Here is an 18,522-nt window from a genome sequence, read left to right as displayed (position 1 = left end):
TCACAATGATTATGTGAGGAAAAGGTCTTACGACTCTCAAAACAGAAAAAGAATGAAAAAGAATAATGAAGGGTGAAGAGAAAGGGTTTAATAAGAAGAAGTTGTTGTATAGGGATGGAAGGGAACTGCCACTTATTGAAGAATAAATGGTGAAGGGAAAAGAGTTAATAAGAAATTGTTGTTGTGTAGGGACTAGGGAAGGAAAGAGGGAAAGAGGAAAAGAAGAAAAATGAAATAAAAGAAGATTAGGAAGGGAAGGGAAACACCACTTATTGAGAAAAGATTAGAAGAATAAAGGTCATAAAGTTAAGAGGTAGAAGAAGGAAATAAAGAAGAAGAACAAAAAGAAGGAAAAGAAGGGAACCATAGAGAATTAGGAAGGGAAACATAAAAACTACCTAAAAATATGCCATTATAGAAAAAATCAACTATTTAAAGCAATACAATAAGCCGCTTCAATAGGAAAATCCAGCAGGCCCTAGCCAAGGCAACACAAAAATCTGCTTTAAATGGAAAAATCCAACAAACCCTAGCCAAGGCAACACAAAAATATGTTTCAACAGAAAAAGAAATTAGCAAACCCTAGCCAAGGCAATAAAAAATAAGCAAGTCCTTCATAAAAAAATTTCAAAAAAAAATTGAAGAAGAATACTAATAAAAATTTAAAGGGAAAAGAAGAAAAGACAGAGAAGGAGAAACCCTAGAAGAGGAAGAAGAAGAAACCCTAGAGCACTTAGGCTCTGATACCATGTTAAACGACTGCATGATATTAATCTTGAGGGCATATGAGAAGCTACAATGAGAACGAGAAGAAAGATGGAAGAGAGAAACAATGAGAGAGTGATATATATATATATATATATATATATATATATATAGAGAGAGAGAGAGAGAGAGAGAGAGAGAGAGAGAGAGAGAGAGAGAGAGCAAGAACATGAGACGCTTAGGGTGTGTTGAAACCCTAGCCTTGTACTCTTATTTATAACAGTAAAAACATGAATTTGCATGAACTTGTCAGTGGGCCCCATGGGCCTTATTCAACTATCAACCTTTCAACAAGATATGTTGTCGTTAACTTTGGCGTCTTGCAATTTTAAAATTGTTGCCTCCCTGTTGATTCAGAGATCTTTGTGGAATGAGGATATTGTTGTAGTTTTTAGATGCTTCGTTCAATAGAATTGGTGTCTCTATCTGCTGACGCCTGACAGTAGGCATTTATCTATTCTTTATTTAGGGCTTGTGCCAATACCCAAAGAACTAAATGAGTTTCCATTCATTTCATTAGGCAACCGTTTTTGAAGAGGGTTCCACTGTCAAAGAACCATTTACTCTAAAAGCTTAAGCTGTTAGAGTGCGGTGTATCAATGTATATCAAGGGACTATATCACTGCACCGCCCCCCCCCCCCCACACACACACACACACACACATGCGGGGTGGGAACTCCACATTGAAACATACTGACAAGGGTGGAGGGACACTCACACCATAAATAGGCCGGGCTTGATTTCCCGGTCCTTGGGCCGGACCTGATTTTCCTAACCCCTCGTGGGAGAATACTATATTAGCGAGGCATATTTGCTACTCTTGAGATTCGAACATAGGACCTTCCGCTCTGATACCATGTCAAACAACCATTTACTCTAAAAGCTTAAGTTGTTAGAGTGTGGTGCATCAATGTATATCAAGGGACTTTATCACTTTAACATCCACATACCCCCATGAAAGGGGTGTCTTCGTGCAAAAGGATGAAAGAAATTAGTTGGAGGGTTGTCTTCTTGCAAAGCTGGCGAGGTCTTCTTGCAAAAGGAGGAAAAAAATGACGATGTGGAGACATCGCTACTAGCACTTCGCTACTAATTGGTTGCAATTCAAACCCTTACAAGTCTATGATTGCTAGTTCTTGGAGAAGACTAGAGAAATTGGATCTGGTTGAGGTTATAAAAGAGCAAGAAGAGGGAAAGAAACAAGAAGAGATTTTGAAGCAAGAGAAGAAGACTTCTCGATCATTTGGGTTGATCGATTAATCAGCCTTTTTATTATGAAAGAGTTGAAAGTTACAAACCAATGGTTAAAAATTATAATAATAATAATAATAATAATAATAATAAAAATTTTTAAAAAAAAACCATGTGTCCCATCCCATATGTGTACAAGCATGTTCAATGTATTAATTACAGTATTAGTATGGAAGAAAGCAATGAGTCAAACTAAGAAACAAAGTTAGAATCTGATGTAGGACGTTTCTTAGCACGAATGGACCAAAAGAAGCCCAAACAAAAACAGAAGTAGTCCGTCAGAACCGGACCTAGTCCTACATAGGGCATGACGTAACTGAGTCCCAGGTGTGTCCAATTCAAAGAGATTCATTCTAAATATAGAGAAATTGTCGTTGAAAGTTTTTGACTATAAAGCAGCCATAACTTTTGATCCAAGCATCGTCCCGAAACGCACAACCTATTGATATTTATGTAATAGTAGTTCCGGAGTCAACCGACCTGTGCAACAGGTTGCAGACACCTGTTTCACAAGAAACACTCGTCTTGAGGGTTAAAATCAGGATTTTAGGAAAATTTTACCTCTTTTGATATATAAAAATAATCGTCGTATCTCCATATTCTCGCAGTTTTAGGATTTTCATATTTTATAGAAATTTCTTATAATAATGCTGGGAATGCTCTGGTAAGGTTTATTTGGATGTTTCTATTTTTGACATATCAGGCTTTGGAGAGAGATTTTTACTATTATGGGTAATTTCAAATTAGGGCTTGGGTTTTCCTTATTAGTGGTGTAATTGAGAAATCATACACACATTATTCAATAGAATATTTGAGTTTTGTCTCTTATTATTTCTTGTGAATTCAAGAACAACCTTGTGGATTCAAGGTTTTGACTACTTGAGAAAGACAGTGATCTTTCCTCATTACTATTTCACACTCTTCCTTGCATCACAATCATTAATTTGGTTATGATATTAATATGTTGGACAAATTAGGTGATGGCAGTTCAATGTTCCATGTACTGTTGCAGATGAAAATTTTCAAGCATCCACTTATAGTCTGAATGATCACCTTCATGTACCCATCCACATGCTCTAGTTTTGTAACCTCTAGTAGTCTATGATTTTACTCTTGTGAATCATCAATACCGGAGTATCTAGTATGTGATTTAATGAGTTAAGTCTCTGGAGATCCTTCTACAATATATATATATATATATATATATATATATATATATATCACTAGAATATTGAAGTAACAAAAGAGCAGGCAAAGCATTTCTAGAAGATGCCAAGATTGGCATAACCCTGTGTTTTGGACTTTTAGCAGTATGACTTTTATTTTTCTATTGGAGTTGGCAAGATAACTTGATGACCTATGGTCAAACTGAAGTTATGGCCCTTGATAGTATGAAATGGTGAAACGGGATTCATGTAGCCGACCCAAATTAGTTGGGATAAGTCTTAGATGATCATGATGATGACTTGTTTCTATTGAAGAAGTTCGAGTCTTTTGTGCAATTTGATGGAGTATGGGGCACTGAAATTTTCTTCATACGTATAGTGATAGTCTTCATGTTGTTTTGAGGGGGAAAAAGGTACTGTTTCATGTCAGATTTTCATACAACCTGGTCTCAGGTGAAAAAACAATAACGTTGGTAGATTGGAGTAACAATTCATGCAACCTTTGTATTTTTCTTACAGAGAATATTGGTAGGAAACCTGCAATGTGTAGTGCATGGAAGGGAGGCTCCCTACATGAGCTTGCTAGTGTAAGTACTGAGTCATTTATCAGGTGGGGCTACCATGTGCCAATGATACAAGCATCAGGCTGATCCACTCTTCATGTGCCCCACCCGATTACCGGACAATCACCAACCTGATTTTTAGGCCACTGCATATACGCAATGAGGCCCACCCAAAAACTTGTAGATCATGAACGGTAATGGATCAGAGTTTCCCTTGATCCACTCTTCATGTGCCCCCACCTGATGACTAGGCTACTGCATCTACACAATGAAGCCCACACAAAAACCAGGAGATAATGAATGGTGATGGAACAGAGTTGGCCCTGACCCAATTTTCATGTGCCCCACCCAGAGTAGATACTGAGATAGATGTCGATGTTGGGAGGGAGAATGCTTTTGATGGGTATCTTAGCAGCCAACTAAATTAAAATGATATTCCCTCAACTTACTATATGTGGATAGGTTAATTATTTTATTTGATGTTTTGCAGTGTCATGACTCCTTACTATAGTGAAGAGACTGTCTATTCTAAGAGTGACCTTGAGCTGGAAAATGAAGATGGTGTATCGATCATATTCTACCTGCAGAAAATATTCCCAGGTACCTCTCTCTCTGTCTCTCTCTCTCTCTCTCTCTCTCTCTCTCTCTCTCTCTCTCATCATGAATTTTGGTGTCTGGGTTATTATTTTGCCATGAACATTAATGGACTGTACTCTCTCTCCTATTTTGTTGAATTTGACTTGTGTTATTATTTTGCCACAAACATTAATGGACTGTATTAGATGAATGGAACAATTTTATGGAGCGACTCAATTGCAAAAGAACAAGTGAGGTTTGGGGAAATGAAGAGAACGTCCTGCTTCTTCGTCATTGGGCTTCCCTAAGAGGACAAACACTCTTTAGAACAAGTATCTATTTCCTTTCGTTTCCTGTAAATTTCTTCCTATACCCAGTCAATATTTTCTTAACTACGGGCTTTGCAGTTAGGGGGATGATGTATTACCGAAGGGCTTTGCAGCTTCAAGCCTTTCTTGACATGGCTTCTGAACGTGGTAAGAGCACAGAATCTCCATCATAATTTTCCCAGTGAATCATGTTTTCCATTTTGGAAATTTGTTGTGATTCATTTTTATTTTTTTTTTCTAAAAAAAAAAAAACTTAACAGAGATTTTAGAAGGCTATAAGGCAGTCACTGAACCTCCGGAGGATGAGAAAAAGAGCCAGAGATCTCTAGCTGCTCAACTAGACGCAGTGGCCAACATGAAATTCACATATGTTGCGACCTGTCAAAATTATGGGAATCAAAAGCAATGTGGAGATCGTCGTGCAACTGACATTTTGAACTTGATGGTTAAGTATGTATATATTTCCTTGTGTTCATTCAGTTTCAAGAGTAGCAATGAAGATTTCAGCATTTTGTGTCTCCATATTTTGAATTCAATTCCTATGCTTTTGCATGACGTAAGTGATGGGACAAATGAGGGGAAAATTGAATTGCAAGGTTAGCCATAAATGTATAATGATACTTACCAATTGGGATCAACAATCTTTTCCTCAGATTTCACAATATTGAAGTTTGAATCCTATAAAGGACTGGAAGTAAATTCCGGCAGTGTTTTAATTCATTCTACAGGAAAGATAACAGAAAACCTTGGAAAGTGTCAAGGGGACTGGGGGAGAACCCAACAGCCTTCTAGAGGCAAAAACTCACTAGAAAAAACATAATAATCACTCTTTCAATCAAGGGTATAGAAAACACTCAAACATTTTCGTCTATCAAAATTTCATCATAGCACGCTTCTCTTGTTCAACTGTCTGTGTATTAGGGTGGGTGGGTGAGTGGGAATGATGCCATGGAGTTGACTCCACCAGAGTCACGGACCCTACATGACATCCAATCTATCCCAAAGATGCACCCTCCCATGCTGAGCCCTAAGCCCCAAAATTAGGTGGATTAATTACTAAGGTGAGTAAATGCAAGGAACATTTGAGATTGGATGCCCACCGTTAACTTTGTGTGGAGCCCACCGTGTTGTTTTATGTCATCCAATCCATTCACATGATGCATCCCCAGGATGAACACCCCAAAAACCAGGCCATTCCACTACATAGGTGGGCCCTTACGTAATCAATGGAGAACATCCCCTGCCAATTGTTTCTCTGTGGTGTGGCCCACCTGAGTCATGGATTGCTAGATTTTTGGACCGCTGGCCCCACTTAACTACTAGATGGACATGCTGGATGCCATGCACACGTCACATGGGCCCCACTTAACTACTAGAGGCTCTAGTGGAGTTGACTCCACATGATCATTCCCTTGTCTTTGTTGGTAGCCTTTTCATGTATAATAAACCAAATAAAAATAAAACCCATACTTGATTCCAATCAGTCTGCATATCCATTTCTTTATTTGATTCAACCTATCTTATAACCACTTGTAATATAAAGTTGAAAAACAAAAAATAAAAATAAAAAATAAAAAAATAAAATATAATAAAATAAAAAATAAAAAATAAAAAATTAATGAAACTATGAAAGAGTCTGAATCTTACCGAATTTTTCTTCTCTATAGGCAACCCAGTGGGGTTTCAGCCTTATAAAAGGCCTGCTTTCTCATGTATGGTTCATATAAAAGACCTAAAAAATAGTGTATGGGGAGACGTGGGCCCACAGTTCAACAGGTTGGCAACATGTAGTATTTGATTGGATCTATGAGCTGCACGGTCCAATCAAACCCTTGATTTGGTCTCGATCTTCCATCTCGTCCATTATTGTGGCCCAAATATTTAATCAGACCCTGCGATGGACCTAATCTTCAATGGAACAGTGATGGGATGCACTTCTGGACCCTCTTGAAGATAGGATCATCCTACATCATTTCCTCCTGGCTTGGAAAAATCGTCCTTGTGTTTGCATCGGTCACTTGCCACATGTGACCCTTGTACCACATCTTTACTGTCTTTGGTGCTCAATGGTGATGAAGACCTTACCATCGGATTGGCTACATTGTCACTGAAGCCTAAATTAGCATGGGTCGTGGCTTCTTCTGCTAACTCACTAGTCAAGATCTCTGCTATGTTGTCCATCTGACCATCAATCTTTGATCTGTCTACTCTGATTTTCATTAGGATATGATTAATAATTTCTATCAACTTTAACGCACTCTTTAAGTTTAGAAATTTGACTGTTGAGCCTACCACATTTTCTTCATTTCAGCCATTGAGTCATCCTTGGGTTTCTCACTTATTCCGTCCCTGGATCTTTCTGTTGATCATTCATATGATCTGTTGATTGATCCATCGCTATAGTCCCCAATTGATGCATTACAGGACACATTGATGGATTAAGGACTCAAAGAGTTAATCCATTGGTGGGTCCATCATTGGTCCATCCATGGAATCATCATTCAACCCATCCATGGATGATGTTCATAGCACTGTATGTGTATTTGATGTCCTTAACAATAAAAGAAAGATAACTAAATGATTATGTTATATTACGCTTTGTTTTGAGATGGTATTCATTTTCAAGGATCCCATACCTATCCTCCCTGTGCAGTTATCCATCTCTCCGTGTTGCATATATTGACGAAGTAGAAGAAGGAGAAGGCGGAGGAGTACAGAAGGTCTATTACTCTGTTTTGGTCAAAGCTGTGGACAATCTTGACCAGGTAATAATATATTTAATCTTAGTTTATTTCCATAGTGAGCAGTGGCCTACAGGAAGAAACTGATGTTCTACCTTTTCATTTAAAAAGGAAATCTATCGGATAAAATTGCCAGGATCAGCAAAGATAGGGGAAGGCAAGCCTGAAAATCAGAACCATGCAATAGTTTTTACTCGAGGGGAAGCACTTCAGACCATTGACATGAATCAGGTAATGCAGAAAAACCTTGGGATGTAGTACATTGTGCTGTTGAAATATTTGACCAACTATTCTGATATATGTGCTTCACATTAATCTAGGACAATTACCTGGAAGAAGCTCTTAAGATGCGTAATCTTTTGGAAGAATTCAATGAAAATCATGGAGTGCGTCCACCTACAATTCTAGGCGTTCGCGAACATATCTTTACAGGAAGGTTGGAATGATGAGGATCAAAGATTGAAATCTGTATCTACTTTTTTTAATACCTGTGAACTGTTTTCTGTTAATTTTTCTAGTCTTTTACTTTCTCTAACGTGCAACTGCATGTGCGTTGCAGTGTTTCTTCTTTAGCCTGGTTTATGTCAAACCAAGAAACAAGTTTTGTCACTATTGGACAGAGAGTTCTTGCAAACCCGCTGAAGTAAGTTTCCTCTCTTTTATTTGCACAATGGGGATTATGTAACTGAATGATTTTTTATTTTTTATTTTATTTTTTTTTTGCGTAATTGCCTAGTGAATACTGGTACATCCTGACATTGTTAAATGGCTTAATAGTGCATTGTGTTATTATGTCACCCTTATATCAACGTGGACCTTCTAGATTTTTTGGAAAATATAAATTTTGTTAATTTTTATTGGAAGTTCTGTGCTTCTATCTTCTGGTTATATGGTACTTTGCATTTTATGTTTGTCGGTAATTGGAATTGTATTCATAGTTAGTTTTCAGAAATATATGAGTTCTTCTTGTTATGCTAGATTGGAGTGCTCGACAATGCATGCAAAATTTTGTCACTGCAAGGCTGATTTCAGCAGTTAAAAAAAAAAATTTGTTGTTTTTAATTTGAAAAAATAAATAAATATGAGCTACTAATGTTTCTCACTGTCCACTTCACAAGAATAGTCAACTGAAAGGTCAATTGATCTCATATTTTCTGTGTCTAAATTATGCAAGTTCCTTAACAACTTACTGTTCAAGAACAATAGGAACATTGACTCACAAAATGATAAGTTTTATGTTGTTGGTACAGGGTCCGGTTCCACTATGGTCATCCAGATGTATTTGATAGGATCTTCCACATCACCAGAGGTGGAATCAGCAAGGCATCTCGCGGAATCAATTTAAGCGAGGACATTTTTGCTGGTAATCTCTCTCTCTCTCTCTCTCTCTCTCCCTCCCTTCCTCCCTCCCTCCCTCAAGTGCACATATAATTCAGTTCACTTTTGGGTGTCTTCTCTTGCCCAGGTTTCAACTCCACACTAAGACGTGGGAATATAACCCACCATGAGTACATCCAGGTTGGGAAAGGACGTGATGTTGGGCTTAATCAGATCTCACTCTTTGAAGCAAAAGTGGCCTGTGGTAATGGAGAGCAGATACTCAGCAGGGATATATACCGTTTAGGTCATCGGTTTGACATGTTCCGTATGCTGTCGTGTTATTTTACAACAGTAGGGTTTTATGTCAGCTCAATGGTAAGCGTCACTCCATTCCATGACATGTAACTAACTATGTCAAAATGGGATCTTCTAGAGTTGATCTGATATGGAAGATCGGCCAGATAGTAAAAAAAAAAAAAAAAAAAAAACTTTGGAAATGGAATAAAAAGAGAGAAACAAGCCAACATCAGTTTTTTGGTTGATGTAGCTCATTTGATGGAAGGGTGCCATAGTGACTTTACTATCCTGATTTTGTATTTCTCTAAGTCTTCTCTTCTTACATTGTGCAGATGGTTGTCATTATAGTCTATGTTTTCTTGTATGGGAAACTCTACCTATCATTGAGTGGATTGGAGAATTCGATCGTGACGAATGCACGTGCTCGAGGAGATGATCCCCTGGAGGCAGCCATGGCATCCCAGTCTCTTGTTCAGATAGGCCTATTGATGGCCTTGCCAATGGTCATGGAAATTGGACTAGAAAGAGGTTTCCGAACTGCGCTGGGTGACATTATCATCATGCAGCTTCAGCTGGCTGCTGTTTTCTTCACATTCTCTCTTGGGACAAAGATCCACTATTTTGGCCGCACCGTCTTGCACGGTGGGGCCAGGTACAGAGCCACAGGACGAGGTTTCGTGGTCCGGCATGACAAGTTTGCTGAGAATTACAGGATGTACTCAAGGAGCCATTTCGTGAAAGGGCTGGAACTGATGGTAGTGCTGATAGTATATCAGATATATGGAGCTGTTGTGACCGACTTTACTTCTTATTTACTTCTCTCAGTATCAATGTGGTTTCTTGTGGTTTCATGGTTGTTTGCACCCTTCCTTTTTAATCCATCGGGCTTTGAGTGGCAGAAAATAGTAGAAGATTGGGAGGATTGGAGCAAGTGGATAAGTAGCCGGGGCGGGATCGGAGTGCCCGCTAACAAAAGCTGGGAATCTTGGTGGGAAGAGGAGCAAGAGCACTTGCAATACACTGGGTTCTCTGGACGGTTCTGGGAGATTGTCCTGTCCCTTAGGTTTTTCCTCTATCAGTATGGGCTTGTGTACCATTTGCATGTGACCAATGGCAACAAAAGCATCATAGTAAGTACTAAGCTGTCTTAGCTATTTTGACTTGCTGCAGTCTGTGACATTGTTTCTTTTCTTTCATTCTTTTAGTTAATTACCGTTCTCAAAACTGATATATATATATATATATATATATATATATATATATATATATATATATATATATATATATATATATATATATATATATCTATATCTTGATAAATGAATAATTGACACAAATATGAGTTATTTGATGCTCGGGCAGAGTGCGACACTGACTGCACATGGGCCTCCCACGAACCTCAATTCAGACCCTCCAAATTGTAGAATGGGTGTACAAAAATCGGATTTGTTCGAGGATCCTATCATCTTGATTAATGGACATTTTCTTGTCAAATTTGGACCGCTGATTTCTTTTTGCATATCAACTGTCCATTTAAAGGCCATCAATTGAACAGTTAAGGTCTTCTGTTCACGTGATATTTGGGCTAGGATGCATCTGCAATGTGGTGTGATTTGGACAGTTGGGATTGATGTACATGTATTTCACTTGGACAATGGCTGTGTGAGTTTATGGATCATCATACTCTGTCGGAGTATCAAGGTTGTTCCTCAACAAATCAAATATATCATTGTCGACGGTCTACTCCACTGATCTGGATGGACTGAGAAACGCCTTGCTTCAAGTAAGGGTTAAAAGGCCCTTGCCTGGGGGGTTGATCTGTGGAAAATGCAGTTGTGAGTACCAAATGTAGCTGATCTATGGAAAATGTTGGTGATGGCGATTTTGATTTGGATAATATTTAAATAGTAACCATCTAATTTGCTCCCTTGAACAGGTCTATGCTCTGTCCTGGGTCGTCATTGTTGTTGTGATGCTCATCTTGAAGGTCTGTTTCTGTTCAACTTCTAGCCTTTAAGCTATGTAACTTCCACACAAAATATATGCTGGTGTTGGACACGAATGCAGAGTATCAAATACTGCAGCTTTTAGTAGTCGGTTTTTCTGGCACATCCATGCAAATTCAAAATTTTGAAATCAGTAATAAATAATAGTAAAATAAAATTTAAAAAAAAAAACCCGAAAATAAATAATGGTGATCATAGTTCGCAAACCCGGATGGTCAATCCAAGGCAATGATTGGTCTAAGTTGTGGAGGACTGAACTTTCTTCTGTCTTTTTGTAGACAATAATTGGCTGTTGTGTCATTTCAAAACAAAAAGAAATTGGTCGGCTGACTTTTATCTCTCAGACCAGAGACAGCAAGAGGAATACATGATCTGGCATGGTAATTTATCTTTCCCACTGACTCGAAAAAAGGGCCTTTCAAAGATTGCCCTTGATTCGAGAAACAAGGAACAAACACACACTGGATACATTTGGCACTTACCATTGCTGTGGTCAAGAATGTGAACAAAACATGTGCACCTGAATACCTGTGGTTCAAAATTGCACCATCTGGTTTAAGGATGTGATGTGGTGATTTCCATTCAAACTTCGGAAGATAAATGTTAACTAAGAAGTATATGGCTAAAAGTGCATCACCTGACAGATACTTGGGAACATCCTTTCAAGAAGCAGGGCTTGAGATACCTCAAGGAGAAGGCAGTTTTGCCTCTCAACCACGCTATTCTGTTGAGAGTTTGAGATAAAATCCTATATTCCTGCAGATACTCTCCAGTATTATCAAATCTTTTTTTCTTTTTTCTTTTTTTTTTAAAATATTAGTTCCGTATTGATTGATAATGTCCTTATGGAAAATGCTAAACAAGACAAATACTTTGTGAATTCATGAGATGAATCCACGTCATCCCAGAGTAATCATCAATAAGTGAAACAAAAAAGTTGAAATGAAAAGGTGACACAACTGGAGCTGGTCCCTAGACATCAAAATGAACAGCTCAAAAGAGATAGTCACAAGTTTCACAGTTTTAAGTAATGAAAACCAGGCAAAGACACGATACACCAATTTGGACTAGACAATGATGGATGGCCTAACCTACAGTCCCATCAAGACACATTGTCATCATTGTTACATACTCATTTACATGCATTGAAAGTTTCTTGAGTAAAATGTATTATCTATACTGGTTTTACTAGCAGTTGTAGTTTTTTTGCACTGACGGGAGACATTCTACTGCAGGTAGTGTCAATGGGCAGGAAGAAGTTCAGTGCGGATTTTCAGCTAATGTTCCGACTTCTCAAACTGTTCTTGTTCCTTGGGTCAGTGGGAACCATCGGTATCTTGTTTATGTTCCTTAATCTCACCATTGGTGACGTATTCATCAGCATTCTGGCCTTCATGCCAACAGGCTGGGCATTGTTGCAGGTACTGCTTATATATTAACTAACGTTGTCAGTTATCACTAGCAAATGGCATGTCCTTGGAATTTGTGCGCTATACACGAATGAGCTAGCTTCATGGAGTTCGACGAAGTGGGCGCCAATACGTCTCTATTGTACATGTGGCACTTGCGTATGATGATCAAGGCTGTTGGTTTAGTGGCCGCCATGTGGATGGGTCCATCTTCTAGATATAAGGGCAATCTCAGGATTTTCCATACAATCAGTGGCCGGAGAGAAAAGAAACTCTTAAGCTTAAAGGGAAAAAAAAAAGATAGGGGACAAAACTCCATATTCTGCAGGAAAAAAGTTCAGTTCTACAATCCTTCTAACTAGGTGCCGATCCTGCTTCCTAGATGTTTATACTTGATAACATTTTGAAATAGTCGCTTCCCTGCTCCCTCACCCATCTTTTGTTGTTTCACTTGCTGCTTCTTACAACGGTAGGCAAAACTCACAATGATTGAATAGTAGATTTTCAGCCTATAGCTTTACCATGCGGTGACCCACCAGATCAACAGTCTGTGCATATGGCGAGCACAAACACTTAACAGAACTTCCATGATTCTCTGATCATAATAGCATTCCTCTATTCATGTATCATTGAAATGAAAAACACTGATCAATTCACTTTTCTTCTGCCAGTTTTCAAACTTCTTTTCTTTTTTCCATATTTATTAGTTGAGTAACGAAGTTTTAAAAATTCAAATCATACTTTTGAGCAGATATCACAGGCTGTGAGGCCAGTACTGAAGACATTGGGTTTGTGGAGCTCTGTCAAAGCTTTTGCCAGGGGCTACGAGTACATGATGGGGCTGATCATATTTACACCAGTGGCTGTTCTGGCATGGTTCCCATTTGTCTCAGAGTTCCAGACAAGGCTACTGTTCAATCAAGCATTCAGCCGAGGCCTGCAGATTTCGCGTATCCTGGCTGGCGGGAAGAAGCAGAGCTGAAAAGAGTCTGGTTTCTTTGAGGAGAAAACATGGAGGTTGGTTTACTGTATAGAAAAAATTAAAAAAAAAAAAATAGAAAACAAAAAAACTACATTCATGTGTATGTAGTCTTTTCTCTCTTCTTTCTATTCTTCAAGCTTGTTGTAACCTGTAAATTAGCTTTTCAATTTCCATATATGCTTGATATCATTCAATAAACATATTCGTATTCCAAGTGATTTAGATCAATCTGGGGAGACTTCTGGGACATACCCGACTAATGGTTTCAGTAAATCAAATGCAGTCCTTGCATGTGCGAAATCATGTATATTATCTGATGAATGTGAAGCATTGCTGTATTATTCTTTAACCATCAATTTGTTGGCCACACACTAATGTTTGGGATTTTTCTATTGAGGAGATTTCTTCTGGGCTCAATGATTCAACCGTCTTGGACACTGAACTATGGACTGCACTTATCAGCAATGAGTAACAGAAATGAAAACTCAATTATATTGTGCAAAGCCTTGGGTGGATGATCCAATAATTCCTAAATAGACGCATCGGTACCTAATCACTTCATGATTCATCAGGATGTGAATATTGTCCCAAAGGGCCAGTCAGTTCATGGTTGGGTGATTCAAACCATATTTCTGATGGACCTCATCCTGGACGAGGGGTTCCTTAAGGATCTCCCAGGTTGGAAGATCCTAGCCCTTTGAGTAGAGACAAACAAACAGAGAGAAAATCAATCAATGCAGGACTTGTTGATTTATCCAACTGTATGGTTGTAATTTTCCTTCCCATGCGATTTTTGGGCCATACCCCAACTGGTGTGGAGCTTACTATTTGGATTGTTTGATTAGGGGATTTTTACCAAAATGACCCTAAAGTATGGCCATTCCAAGAAAATAATCCCCATTTTCATTTCCTTTTCTTAAAAAACTTCCTTACACCTTTTTTGCTTTTCTATGGATCAAAATACCCTTGCTTTTGGGAAGCTGCCCCCATGCTTGCTTTTCCTTGCTTGCAGAAGCTTTCAACCTCCCCTCCCTATGTATGATGTGACATCACATGATGATTGGGCCTACTTGAAGCCAGATCTAATCTGTTTATTTTCTTCGTAGTCCACCATTTCAGTGGAAAGACACAAATTTCAGTCGGATACGAGGTCTCTATGGCCCACAGCAACCAATAACAATGACCGTTTACTCTCAACTATTTCCTTGTATCATGGTCCACCTAATCTACAAATGTGGCTCATTGTTTTGCCCATAGCCTTTTATGAAATGCTGACTCCAATGGATGGAGTGAATTCAGCACATACCCAACGGTGGGCCCGGTGGGCTCCACAGACGACGTCCTTGTGGTGTTAAGGGCAAGGTTTAGATTGCAATGTGCCAAGGGTCAAGGTTGTTATGTGTTAAGGGACCAGATTGTCATTTATTAAGGGTCGTGGTTGTCATGTATTGAGGGTTGTGAGACTCACCATAGAAAATGTGTTGAATTTACTCTATTAATTGAATTTAGAATTTAATTTAAGGTCATGCGCCAAAGAATGAGTCAAATCCACAAATAAGGTGGATCACGCCATGAAAGAAAAAGGAAAAAAAACAGTTAAAAGTGAATGGGGTCACCGTTATCAATTATTGTGGGCTAAAGAGATTTCTAATTTGATTAAAATTTGTCTTTTTGTTGAATCGGTGGGTCATGAAGAAAATGAAGAGATCATTATATGATGTCACATCATGCATTGTAGCACAGTTGTACCCGCGAAACTCATAAAGGTGATGGCATTCTAGTTTGTAAAATTTTCTTTGACTACATAAGTTTAGGTTGGTGTTGTAAATAGACATTTTCCATTACTTTTTGTTAACGACTGCTTCGGAGCATGTTTTCGAGTGAGAAAAAAAAAAAACACCGAAAACCCTACCCTTTGAAAGAATTATAAAAATAAAAATAAAAGTTAAAAACTAGAAAACCGCCATCCAATCCATTCTCTCCCATTCTCCCTCCAACTACCGGCTACTCTTTCTTTCGGTCAGAAAGAAGTTTGAAAGATAAATGCTTTTTTTTCTCCATTCTTTTTCTTTTTCCTTTTTTTTTTTTTTTTCTTTCCATCAAGATTTGAGATTATTTGTGGGGCTCATCCACGCAATCCACACCATCCATCTGTGAGCCCCACAACCAATGATGGATGTAAAAAAAAAAAAAAGTATCTTTATTAAGGAGTGAGGTTTGTTATTGTTTATATCTGTTTATCCTATATTTTATAAATATGGGCATTTTTGTCATTCTATTACTGTTGTTAATGGACGTTGTAAAAATTTGACGGAATGCAGGTATTTTTAATAACCAGTAATCAATGATATCGTTATTTGCAAATATAGGTGTTCATCATGTTACTGCCATTTGCTGCTACAACCAATCAAGGGAGTTACATGTGATCTATACGGATACACACGGTGTATTATGCAAATATCTATGAGGAAGATTTTTCGATAAACCGTTTATAACTTAAGTAGCTGATGAAAAAATAGTCATGCGTGGACGGTTACAGGGCATGTGACGAGAGGAGAAGCAAAGGAATTCAAGTAATGGAGAGCGGTTATGGTAACCATCGGAACGTGAGAAGGATCCAGATAGTTGGATCAAAGATATAAATAGTAAAGCAAAGCATTGAGGAAAATCGTCTCATACCAACCCAAACAAATCAAATCCATTCTTCAATTATCATGTCAAAATTAAATTCCATGGTGTAATCCTTTGCTTTCCTTGTCAAGCAAATTACATTCTATAGTGTAATCTTTACTTTTCAAACTCACCATTTACAATTTGTAGTATAATATGTAGCGGTAGCCAAGTAGCCAGTAGTTTTTAGTTGTAATTTAAGTCTACACTTGCACGCTAGATTCAATTTATCAGTTGAAAAGGTGTCTTGCAACTATTCTTCGCGACCTACTGTAAGAATTATTTCCTTATTTTTATTTATTTGTATCAAAAAGTCTTTTCGTACAGGAGGCAAAGGTGCAACCCATCATCAGAGGATGAACCCCACCCTCTGAATATCACATAATTCGATTTTACGCATTGAGCAAGTGGCTAAATAGGCGACTGATCTCCTTAGAAATCGGTCATATACTATTTGTCTACCTATCTTGGTGCTTAGTTCATTATTGTTCAGTTTGAATTGAAGCTGCAATTTCAATTCTGGCATGCCCGCACACCTAGTGTAAGAAACAACAACAATAAGTTTCTTGCATGCCCGGTGGGACCCTGTCTCTAAATTACCGGTATAGTATTACCAATGATTAATAGAAGAAGTGCTCGCATTACCGGAGTTGATCCCTTTACACTAACCACACTAATAGCACCACTTCCAATTAAGGACATGCCAGTTCCTGCAGCCCATGAGGCATTAAACTTGAATAATAGTCCAACACCTATCGGTGGGGACCAGGGGAGAGCATCAATTTTCCGAATTGTTCTTCCAGATGAAGTAGTTGTGGTGCTTCGAGATGTTCATATGAGCATTCAGCTTTTGCAGGAATACGGGAGAGCTCAGGGGAAACAATTCTGCATTCTAAGATGAGAATACTAATTGATATATGGCTATGATGGCAGAACAAACATCGTCAGCAACATAATACAATGCCGAGGGAAGTTCAATCGGTAACGCAGCTCTGCTGCCACCAATGTCGCGTCCACAAGTAATCCACCACCGGTGCCTGTCCTGGAAATGAGGAATATGCCACCTCCTATGGAAGTTAGGCGATCGGAGAAAGAGTTTAGAATGTTTTTGCCCAAAAATAGGAATCAATGACTGCTAGGAGGATTCTATCCCCAATAGTTTCCAAGATAATGCAATCGATTTGGTTTAGATCACCCGCCAGCCTTAAAGCCTCAGTAGATAGATCGTGACCAGATTATACAAATTGTCTAGGAAGTTGCTGGTCAAGTACTCAGCCGCAACATTATCCCATTATATCACAAGCCATAACCCAAGTGGATAAATGGGAACATCCATTGCCGAGAAATTATCGACAAAATTTTTCCTTATTCTCGGGCAAGCCCATTCAATCGACCGTCGAACATGTTTGTCGATTTACAATGCAGTGTGGAGAATTTGCCAACAACGACTATAATAAATTGCAGTTGTTTGGCCATTCACTGATCGTAGCGGCCTTCACATGGTACTCAAACTTATTACTAGACTCGGTACACACTTGACAAGAGATGGATGAAAAGTTTCATGCTCAATTCTTCTCCAACAGTAGAGAAGTTACCATGGCTGATCTTGCACGTTTCCGACAGTTGCCCAGATAACCGTGTGAAAGTTATATGACATGATTTGAGTGAGAGAAGAGCTGTTGTAAAGTTATCATGACCAAGGCTGAGTTTGTACAACTAGCATAAGATGGGCTTGAATATAAGCTTTGCAAGAAATTCATTGGTACGAAGTTCGTAGATCTGTATGACCTGATTAAAAGTTCTCTCGCCACAAAGAACTCCTGTAAGAAGGGATCAGGCAAAGAAACTCATAGGGACATATTACAATGACCCTAATTACGAGATCGCAATTATAGAAGTAGCGGCTAATAAGCCATTAGTAAGTTTCACACTGGTCAAAGCAAAGTTGACTACTTCAACTGCGCAGAAGGCTCAAAAGGTTTACACCTTTGATATTACAAGAGCCGAATAAATATTTGACATTTTGTTGGCCGAGAAATTTATTAAAATTCCTATAAATCATAAGATGCCCCTAGCCGATGAACTATATAAGACAAAATACTACAAATGGCAAGGGACTCGGTCTCATTCAACTAACAATGTGTCATGTTCAGGAACGTTATTCAGGACCACATAGATCATGGACTATTGAAGTTTTCAGAAAAGAGCAAGACAATGTTGATCGACACCAACCCATTCCCATCTAATATTAAAGTGAATATTGTCACCACCAACCTAAGGAATCGATTGCGACTAAAGGTTAATCTCGACCTGGGCAATCAGTGGGAAATATCATATTGACCCATACAAGGGCTGTTGAGATGTGGAGCCACATCTGGGGGTCGCTCGACCAGTCGAGTGCCCTGCTCGACCAGTCGAGTGGCCCACTCAACTAGTCGTGGACTAG

The 18,522-nt window shown here is 38.6% G+C and overlaps 1 protein-coding gene across 1 annotated transcript in view; it reads left to right on the top strand.

Annotated features, from left to right (window-relative positions):
- The window catches only part of LOC131216940 (callose synthase 5), a 71,758-nt gene extending 58,003 nt beyond the window's left edge, over positions 1-13,755 (top strand). The window contains exons 29-42 of the mRNA XM_058211582.1: positions 4,237-4,346; positions 4,529-4,654; positions 4,730-4,798; positions 4,912-5,101; positions 7,305-7,416; positions 7,504-7,623; positions 7,713-7,828; positions 7,952-8,035; positions 8,643-8,755; positions 8,858-9,087; positions 9,342-10,139; positions 10,946-10,996; positions 12,251-12,436; positions 13,176-13,755. Coding sequence (XP_058067565.1) covers positions 4,237-4,346; positions 4,529-4,654; positions 4,730-4,798; positions 4,912-5,101; positions 7,305-7,416; positions 7,504-7,623; positions 7,713-7,828; positions 7,952-8,035; positions 8,643-8,755; positions 8,858-9,087; positions 9,342-10,139; positions 10,946-10,996; positions 12,251-12,436; positions 13,176-13,406 — 2,536 coding nt within the window. The 3' untranslated portion in view covers positions 13,407-13,755. The remainder of the gene's footprint in view (positions 1-4,236; positions 4,347-4,528; positions 4,655-4,729; positions 4,799-4,911; positions 5,102-7,304; positions 7,417-7,503; positions 7,624-7,712; positions 7,829-7,951; positions 8,036-8,642; positions 8,756-8,857; positions 9,088-9,341; positions 10,140-10,945; positions 10,997-12,250; positions 12,437-13,175) is intronic.
- Positions 13,756-18,522: the final 4,767 nt, after the last annotated feature.

This window comes from Magnolia sinica, chromosome 10, assembly GCF_029962835.1.
Source record: "Magnolia sinica isolate HGM2019 chromosome 10, MsV1, whole genome shotgun sequence".
Classification (NCBI taxonomy): domain Eukaryota; kingdom Viridiplantae; phylum Streptophyta; class Magnoliopsida; order Magnoliales; family Magnoliaceae; genus Magnolia; species Magnolia sinica.
The sequence above is the reverse complement of the archived record's forward strand: the minus strand, read 5'-3'. Positions and strand labels throughout refer to the sequence as shown.